This window comes from Engraulis encrasicolus, chromosome 18 (assembly GCF_034702125.1).
Source record: "Engraulis encrasicolus isolate BLACKSEA-1 chromosome 18, IST_EnEncr_1.0, whole genome shotgun sequence".
Taxonomy (NCBI): domain Eukaryota; kingdom Metazoa; phylum Chordata; class Actinopteri; order Clupeiformes; family Engraulidae; genus Engraulis; species Engraulis encrasicolus.
The window spans coordinates 35,245,556-35,255,555 of NC_085874.1; the positions used below are offsets into that span (position 1 = coordinate 35,245,556).

The window sequence follows — 10,000 nt, forward strand, 5'->3', positions numbered from 1 at the left end:
ATGTACCCCTAAAATGAAGTGTTACCAAATGCCCTGTATGTCAGATTACCAACCCTGCTCATCAGTACTCTGCATCTGTACTACTTTGGCTTTTTCTCTTCAGTTTAAAAACCTGGGCTGCGTTTCTTGACAACATCGTTGCTAACTAAGTTAGCAACTTACTTGGTTGCAATGCAATTTCCCATTGGAAACCTAGTAAGTTGCTAACTGGTTAGCAACGATGCTTTCCAGAAACAGGGTCCAGGTCCGTCCACCGTTGATACACCAGTTGACAACACAGGGGTGCATTTTTGGAAAGCGTAGTTGTTAGCAGTTAGCCACTTTGGTAGTTGCCAGTGGGAAATTGCGTTGCAACCAACAAAGTAGCTAACATAGTTACCAACTACGCTTTCCAGAAGTGCAACCCAGAAGCGTGTGGAATTACTACTCATTTTTTCATTTCCATCTTCCTTTTGTATGCGCCGTGATGGAGTGCCCAGCCCTACGCCTTCACTGTGCATTCCCGATTCATTGAATTAGTTAATCGTATTGAAGCCCAAATAGACCAATTTACACCACCGCGGTAATCTGACTCCCATCGCCTCGTTTGGCACTCACGCTCTCCACACGTACGTAATCATGACCTGACAGGGTAGATCTTGTAGCCATGGTTACGCCGGCCGGTAGTCGTGGTAATTGCATTGTTTACTCCATGGGTTGCTGCTAACCCCCTCCTTGTGTCTGGCACATTGGTTGCCTTTTTTTGTCATGTCTGTCATTTTTTTGTGTTTGTTTTGTGTCTGAGCTTTTGCCTTGTGGATAAGACAGTGAAGATCATGACAGTTATGACAGAGAGATATGGGATAGGGTTGGGAAATGACTCGAACCCGAGTCCCCAGGGGTATGCAACTCCCTTCATGGTACAGTGCGATGAAATAACCCGATGGCGATGTGCCTCTTCACTTCATCCCCCGTCTGTCAGGAAATTGACTGCAGGGCTGAAAGATCTCAAGTCAAGTCAGCTTTTATTGTCAGTTTCTTCATATGCGCAGGTCATACAAGGAAATTGAAATTACGTTTCTCTCTCTATACTACGAAAGGACATAGACATACACAGGACTGACATTTACAGACTGACATCAAAGTGCAAGACAGTACAAGTAACACTGATGCAGATCCCATTCAGGGCGCCTGACGTCAGGCATAGTACACTACACTACATTGAGGAGTATTTGTCTAGCTTTTTTTTTTTTTTTTTTACTGTAGGTGCTCATTAGGAAAATCTGTGTTTCTCATTTGTCATACTTCAAAAGATGTTTCCCTTTCAAGTTTAAAGAAGAGAAGGGGGAAGTAAGCCATTTGACCTCTAACAATAGTTTGAACAGATATAATGATGATTATAATGATGATGATGATTGCAGGCGTGGAATTATTTCCTACTTTCTGCATACATACGTACAATAGTCAGACAGAAGTAGCATTAGCAGAAGTAGCCGAGTTGCACTCTACCAAAGTGAGCTCATTTAACACATCCAATCACAATTACAACACAATTTGAGTCATTAGCACTTACAACAACCTAATTCATGAGAGGCTGGTGCTAGGCACCCACCCACACAAGTGCCGACTTGATATGGAAGCGTGTGCGCCGGCTAAGCAGTGAGTGAAGCTAAAGAGAACAGTAGGTGAGGCAATTTTCTATTTTGACAGATGTCTCCCCCAGCACACCTTGTCAGAGGATTAGCTTGGTCTTTATTCTGACAGGGCCGTCAAGTTTGCGCAGGCCTCCGCCAACTCCTAACCCCTTTGGAGAAAAAAGAAATCAGGTTGAAAGTCAGCTATTTTTTTTTTTGGTGTAGGTTAAAAAATAATCTCTTTGTAGACAGAAACCCTCTGCCCTGCTGGGGTGCTGTGGCTCAGTGGGCTAAAGGGTGATTTATGCTCCGTAACCAACTTCACTGCGTCATGATGCAGACAGCCACGCAGTTATCTTTTCCCCCTCCGCAGTGACTTGGTGTGCACCCCTGAAAATGTGACTGCCCGCAGAGAGCGACGCAGTTAATGGCAGCAGGAGCCGCTGTGATTGGTCCTCTCGACCAGCCTGCTCTGCCCTCAAGAACAAAAAGCTACTTCTTTGTTCTAACCTTCGTCAGGCTACGGACAGTGAGCTCTTCATTAAATAAGTTGCCCGTGCTTTGTAGTTTAATTTATTTACACAAACCAAAGACAACACGTGCGCTTGCAAGTTACGACGCTGAAGTTATATCGGGACAGGTAAACAGTGTTTCCGAGGAAACATTACGCTTCATGCGACTTATTCTCGACAAATGAGCCACTTCTTTGTTCCAAACTACCGTGGTGGCTACTAGTGCGATCAAAAATGCACATGAAATAAATATTAAATGTTTCATTTTTCATTGTCGTTGAGTCTGTGTAGCTACAAAACAACAGACATATCTAGTTTACTCCTTGTATTGAAGGCAGTTTGAACAATCATCTCGCTGCCCCTACCGTTGCGACTGATAGCGCAGCCCTAGAACGGAGCAAAAATCAAAACTAACTGCGTTGACTAATTGCGTTGAGGTTCAAAAGAGAGCATAACCCGCCCTTAAGACGCTGTGCCATTACTTTGAGGACCTGGGTTCCATTTCAACATGAGGTCATTTCCTGAGCCTTCCCCATCTCGTTCTCCCGTCTCTCTTCTCTGTACTGTCTGGAATAAAGGCACAAAAAGCCTCTAAAAATATACAGTATAGGTTTTTAAAATAAATCCTCCGCATTGCTGCTTAACACTATGTGTGCTTACTGCACTATGTGTACTCAATTGCGTGCTACTGTTAACCCTTAGCCTCGTTTTATGTTTCTCAGCTGTTAGCTTTAATTCTTAATGGCAGGTTGATAAGTGAAAAGCACCGGATTTCACACATGCCGTGCAAATGCAAAGCTAGTCAGTAAATAACAAAAGCTAGTATCCAGAGTGACCCGCAGCATAGGAAATGGCTTGTATCCAAAGCAACTCACAGCAAATGGAAAATGCATTTAGTCCAGTCCAGATGCTAGGCCATTACACCTCCACATTACACCAACACAACCTCAGGCTTAGAGTACATTACACGTACATTTCCAATTAAAGGTCCCACAATGAAGTCACACATCCATTTATACCTGGCTAACAAATAATCCATAGCTACTCCCCGTGTGTTAACAGCATTTTTTTTTAATATAGACCTTTTGTTTTTTGATTCAACTGTTTCATTATTTGATTCAACTGTTTGCTGTTTGCTGTACAAACTTTGTAAGTAAATGAGGACTAGAACACCAGAGGAATGACTAAAGTGGTAATATGTGCCAAACATGTTTTTGAAGAAAACCTAATCATTACATTACGCTTAACTGAGGCTTTATGTGGGATTTTTTTTTCTTCTGGTCTATACTGCAATTTGGGGTTGGGTGCCTTGCTGAAAGGCACTTATCCCCATGGATTCTGAAGGTCAGGTTGGGATTCGAACCTGCAGCTCTCTGCTCCCCTTGTGAGATTAGGTCTGGGGAGTTGCCAATTGTAAATTCCGTAGGGGGTAGAATACTTGGCTATTATGACACACTGCCCTGCTCTCTGATTGGGCAGAAAAACCAGAGAGAGAATATAGTTAAAGAATCTCTGGATAAACTGTAAAGGTCGGAATGCTTGGCAATTATGACACAGGGACCATGATCTTGGCTGTTATGAGTCATGCTCGCCAGACTGTCTTTCAGATCGAAACGATTGTGTAGAACTAAAGGCAGTATGGGAGTTCCCAGGCTACTGGTCCCCATGACCAACTGCCCAACTATTAGGACACAGCTGCCTAACCACATCTGTATCGCTCTTTGTTGTAGCCCCTTAATGCACGCTGTACCTCCTGTGGCACGCTGTAATGGACATTGAAAGCATACTACTATAGTACTGCACTACTATGACAGTGCACGGGGCCTTTAGTAATACATTACAACTTGGTCATTGACATTCTGGTAACAGCTCATTTATAATGCAGTGTCTTAGAGCCGCCTGATATGTGTTTTAAATTTTATAACCCCCCCCCCCCATCTCCTCTCTCTCTCTTGTCTCTCTCTCTCAGAATCCTCAATAGGGAAGCCGGATGACGACAGCATCTCACTGTCGCTGGGCGGTCTGATGGGGGAGGATGAGGAGGAGGACGAAGACGAGGAGATGGAGGCGGCGGCCAAACACCTGGGCCAGGAAATCATCAGCCAGGTGCTGCACACACACACAGGCACACACACGCACACACACACACACACACACACACACACACACACACACACACACACACACACACACACCTGGGTCAGGAGATCATCAGCCAGGTGCTGCACACACACACACACACACACACACACATACACGCACGCGCGCACACACACACACACACACACACACACACACACACACACACACACACACACACACACACACCTGGGCCAGGAGATCAGTCAGGTGCCGAACACACAAACGCACACACAAACGCACACACAAACGCGCGCGCGCACGCACACACACACACACACACACACACACAAACACACACACACACACACACACACACACACACACACCTGGGCCAGGAGATCATCAGCCAGGTGCTGCACACACACACGCACACACACACGCACACACACACACACACACACACACACACACACACACACACACACACACACACACACTGGCACAAATACAGATGCACACGCACGCACACAAAGTTTAAGAACGCTTCACCTCACCACTAAGAGACAGAAGAGAGTAAGAGTAGAAGGTTACAAGTAGAACTATGTTTCAGCGATGCCTCATCCGGGTTTTCCCCATGTCAATGGCGGAATGATGACTTTTACACACAAAAATTTCTAGATGTCTGACTTAGTAAATTGTTCTTATTATTAAGATAAGATAATAAGATAAGATAATCCTTTATTGTCTCTACAAGAGATATATTTTGCATGGGCATGAGCGTGTGATATAATACCAAAAAGAAAAACAGTACAGTACAGTAGACAGACAAATAATACACATGTACACTAACAAGGAAACATGTAACAAGGAAACATGTAAACAGACAGCTGTTGTTCTTCATCTTGGACAATCATCACAACATACAATAATATTGTAATTATCAGGTGCTGCCCGAGCTGGAGGGCGGGCCCTCGGTAACCACGACAACGGCGGCACAGGGTGGCGGCGGCGATCAGAGCGAAGGTGCAGGCGGCAAGAGTGGGGATGGTGATGAGGGCACGGAGGGGGCCTACAAGCAGCCCCGTCTGCCCCTGAAGTCGCTGCTGGGACCCATGCCCACCGCTGCCAGCCTGGGCCTCATCAAGGACCCCGATCACGATCACGACGGAGAACACGGTGGGTCATCATGACTCTTGCTGATCTTTCTTTAGTTCTTTCTTTCTTTCTTTCTTTCCTTCTTTCTTTCTTTCTTTCTTTCTTTCTTTCCTTCTTTCTTTCTTTCTTTCTTTCTTTCTTTTCTTTATCTTTTTGCCTTTTTTGATAGGGCAGTTGAGAGACAGGAACTGAATGGGGAGAGAGAGACGGAAAGGTTGGCAAAGGACCCGGGCCAGAATTGAACCCGGTGTTGCAGTGCAGTGCCCTACCACTTGAGCCATGGCAGGGCCTTTCTTTCTTTCTTTCTTTCTTTCTTTCTTTCTTTCTTTCTTTCTTTCTTTCTTTCTTTCTTTCTTTCTTTCTTTCTTTCTTTCTTTCTTTCTTTCTTTCTTTCTGTCTTTCTGTCTTTCTGTTGGTTTGTTTCATTCTTTGGTCGTGACCTGTAATGTGCTTGTATGCAATGCGACAGCATTCGCCCCATTACCTTGTATATAATATGTATATACCTTGGATATAAAGTGGCCGGTGAGTAAATAACAAAAGCTAGCATACAGAATGACCCGCAGCACAGGATATGGCTTGTATCCAGAGCAACTTGCACAAATGGAAAATGCACACAAAGTTGGTCAGCAACTCCTGTAATCTCATGCCAGAAGACCAAACCCAGGCGTAAGAATTGAGCTGAAGCTGACGAATGGCTGAATCAGGCTTTCGGTCTGTGTTCAGTCTTAGCTTTCTATCCGTCTTGCTTTCTGTCTTTTTTACATTCATTCATTCAGTCAGTCCATTTGTCTTACGATTCATGTAGTAAATGAGTTGTTGTGTCGTGTTGTCGCATTGGACACTTCTCTCACTCTCTCTCTCTCTCTCTCTCTCTCTCTCTCTCGCGCTCTCTCTCTCTCTCTCTCTCTCTCTCTCTCTCTCTCTCTCTCTCTCTCTCTCTCTCTCTCTCTCTCTCTCCCTTCTCCTGTCCTTTCCCGATGTGCGTGTTTGAATTTGCCTGTCGCAGCAAAAAAAGCAAGAAAGGTCAGCTCGGTATGACTTTAAAAAAGAGGGCAGCGGGGAGGCGGCGTTTGGATGCATAACTTAATATGGCCTTCACTTACAGCATTGAGCCCCACACTCCACTGTATGTGTGTATGTGTGTGTGTGCGCGTGCGTGCGAGCGTGCGTGCGTGCGTGTGTGTGTGTCACAAAGAAGTAATGTGCGTGTGTGCGTGCGTGCGTGCGTGCGTGCGTGCGTGCGTGCGTGCGTGCGTGCGTGCGTGCGTGCGTGCGTGCGTGTGTGTGTGCGCGCGTGCGTGTGTGTGCGTGTGTGTGCGTCAGAAAGAAGTAATCAGCCTTTGGCAGCAGTAGCAGTAGCAGCAGCAGCCTCCATTAGGCCCTTGCTGTTCGATGTGCTCAGTCATTCCCTGACAGGGACTGGGACTGCTACATTTCCCTTGCAGCCCAGATACGTGTGCCCAGGGCCAGTGACAGCTTTTGCCAGGTCCAGGACAACTTCATCTGAATGGAGCCCCTATCCAATACATGCAATGTGATGAGAACCCAATTCTGGCCCCCCACTCCCTCTGGGCCCGGGACAATGGACCCCTTTGTCCCCCCCCTGTCGGCTTACCTGCGTGTGCCCTCACGACAAAGATTGAGCACCTAGTATATGAGTCAGGGAGTAGTATCATCACCACCATACAAAGATAGAGTAGAATAGAGTAGAGAATCATTTATTAAACCCGAGGGAAATTAAGGTGTCCAGTAGCATACATAGGTACATACAGTAAATACAGAAGAAGACACAAAGACATTACACACAACATTGCACATGTATTCACTATACATACATATATTCACAATATATGTTGTATTCAATATATGGTAGTCAATGGCGGAACTATTGCACACCAGGCCCCAGGGCAAAACAGTGATAGGCCACTACTATACCGTCTGCCAAGGTCACAATAGGGCCCCCAACCCCAATAGGGCAATGTGCCCTGCATGTCCTCCCTATAGCTTAACCCCTGCAGGTACTGCAGATACAGGAAGGGCAGTCATGGGGAAATGGTTAGGGCGTCAGACTTCCAGCCCAAAGGTTGCCGATTCGACTCCCGACCCAACAGGTTGGTGGGGGGAGTAGTTAACCAGTTCTCTCCTCCATCCTCCTCCATGACTGAGGTACCCTTATCATGGTACCGTTCCGCTGCACTGCTCCCTTGAGGCGCAATTGGGGGCTGCCCACTGGTACGGGTGAGGCATAAAATGCAATTTTGTTGTGTGCAGTGAACACTTGTATGTTGTGGAGTGCTGTGTCACAATGATAATGGGAGTTGGAATTTCCCAAGTGGGCTGGCTTTGATTAAGTTTTTGTGTGTGGGTCGACCGGTGTATTACTTTGGACTATTTAACAACTATCGGACGGCTGAACATCGTTGCAGATGCCTGGCTGTCGAAGATCCAGCATGTAGCCTATGACCTTCCAGCTGCACTAGTAGCGCATGCCCTCTGCTGTGGCTGCTCCACACCTGCCGTTTGGGGGACGCCTGCCGCTTACATCGCTGTTCCGGGAGGTCTGCGGGTGGAGTGTCGTTGAGCCAGCTCACCAGAGCCAGCTCACCAGCCACCACACCTCCTCTCAGCCTCAGTCTCTGCGGACCCGGCTATGGCTTCTTGCAACGCTGCCAGCGCGATCGCCTATCTCCCTCACCCATGGCGTCTCCGCGTCCCCGTCCGTGGCGTTTCATCGCCCTTCTGTGAAACTTCACCTGCTTGTTTTGGCTGTCTCCCTCAACCGAACTTGCCACCACAATGGGAGGCTTTGGCTTTTCGGAATCCCCAGGCCATTTCGCTTCGCTCCTGTTCGCTTGCTTTCGCTTGCCTTCGCCTACCTTCGCCTCTGTCATAGGAATGAATGGGAAAGTTTGCTTCGCTTGGCCAAATTCGCATCAATGTGTCCTTACTCTGACTCTCTGGGTTTTCTTTGTTGAAGTAGACGGTTGGAATGGAAAGGGCTGTTCTCTTTCCCTTCAAGCATTCTGTCCAGCAAATCAAAGAGAGTTGAGGAGATGCATAACAGATTCACACACGTGTGTGACGCATGTACACACACACACAGACACACACACACACACACACACACACACACACACACACACACACACACACACACACACACACACACACACACACACACACACACACACACACACACACACACACTACACACACACACAATTGCACATTTGATGATTATTTCCCGGGGCTTAAGTGGTCCATATTTTATTTAGACCAGCGGATCAATGCGCTCCCCGCATCCACGGCATGAGTAGAGAATATTAACACTTTCCTCTCCCACACACACTCTTGCTCTCTTTCTCACTCTCTCTCTCCCTACCATCCCCGCCCTCTCTCTCCCTCTCTCTCTCTCTCTCTCTCTCTCTCTCTCTCTCTCTCTCTCTCTCACACTCCTCCCTCTCTCCCAATCCTCCCTCTCTCCCACCCCTATCTCTCTCTCTGTCTCTCTCCCTCTCTCTCTCTGTCTCTCTCCCACCCCCACCCCACCCCTCTCTCTCTCTCTCTCTTTCCCCCAACTCTCTCTCTCCCAATCCTCCCTCTCTCCCAATCCTCCCTCTCTCCCCCCCTCCTATCCCTCTTACCACCAATGCTACTGCCCATCGATACTCCAGACGTGCTTTCTATGGCTCATGCTGGCCCTTGCATGTCCAAGGGGAAGTGTGGGCTTAAGAATTAGCTGTATTTCTGTGTGTGTGTGTGTGTGTGTGTGTGTGTGTGTGTGTGTGTGTGTGTGTGTGTGTGTGTGTGTGTGTGTGTGTGTGTGTGAGCGCGTGCGTGCGTGCATGCGTGTGTGTATGTATGTATGAGAGCCTGTGCGTGTGTGTGTGTATGTGTGCACGGTGTGTCTGTGTATGCAAGCTTGCATGTGTGCTTGTGTTTTTGTTTGTGTGTGTGCTGTGTGTATGTGTTTTTGTATGTGTGTGTGTGTGTGGTTTTTAGTATGTGCGCTACACTTGCATGCATTCACACTCTGTGGAATTGTGGCGCTCCGTCTCAGCCAGCATTCTTTTTGTCATGGGATTTGCCTTCGGGGGGGATTAAGTTTGGGGAACGTTGACAAGCCATTTTAATCTGGGGAGCACCACTAGCTATTAGCTAACCACCCCCTCCTTCCGCTAACACCCCCATGCTGCCCCGAGTGGAGGATGGTGATTGGGGTGTTAAGGAGTGTGTGTGTGTGTGTGTGTGTGTGTGTGTGTGTGTGTGTGTGTGTGTGTGTGTGTGTGTGTGTGTGTGTTTGTTTGTACGTAGTGTGTGTGTGTGTGTGTGTGTGTGTGTGTGTGTGTGTGTGTGTGTGTGTGTGTGTGTGTGTGTGTGTGTGTGTGTGTTGGTGTTTGCGTGGTTACGTGAATGTCTGTGTGTGTGTGTGTGTGTGTAATGTGTTTGTGCGTGCGTGATGATGTGACTGTGTGTGTGTGTGCGTGATGACATGACTCTGTGTGTGTATGTGTGTGTGTGTGTGTGGGTGTGTGTGTGAGTCTGATGTGTTTGTGCTTGTGTGATGACCTGACTGTGGGTGTGTGTGTGCGTGTTGACGTGACTGTGTGTGTGTGATGTGTGTGTGCGTGTTGA

The 10,000-nt window shown here is 47.3% G+C and overlaps 1 protein-coding gene across 1 annotated transcript in view; it reads left to right on the top strand.

The window, feature by feature from the left end:
• The window catches only part of brf1b (BRF1 RNA polymerase III transcription initiation factor subunit b), a 180,875-nt gene that overhangs the window by 78,005 nt on the left and 92,870 nt on the right, over positions 1 to 10,000 (top strand). The window contains exons 11-12 of the mRNA XM_063223546.1: positions 4,095 to 4,231; positions 5,152 to 5,383. Of these exons, the coding sequence (XP_063079616.1) occupies positions 4,095 to 4,231; positions 5,152 to 5,383 (369 nt within the window). The remainder of the gene's footprint in view (positions 1 to 4,094; positions 4,232 to 5,151; positions 5,384 to 10,000) is intronic.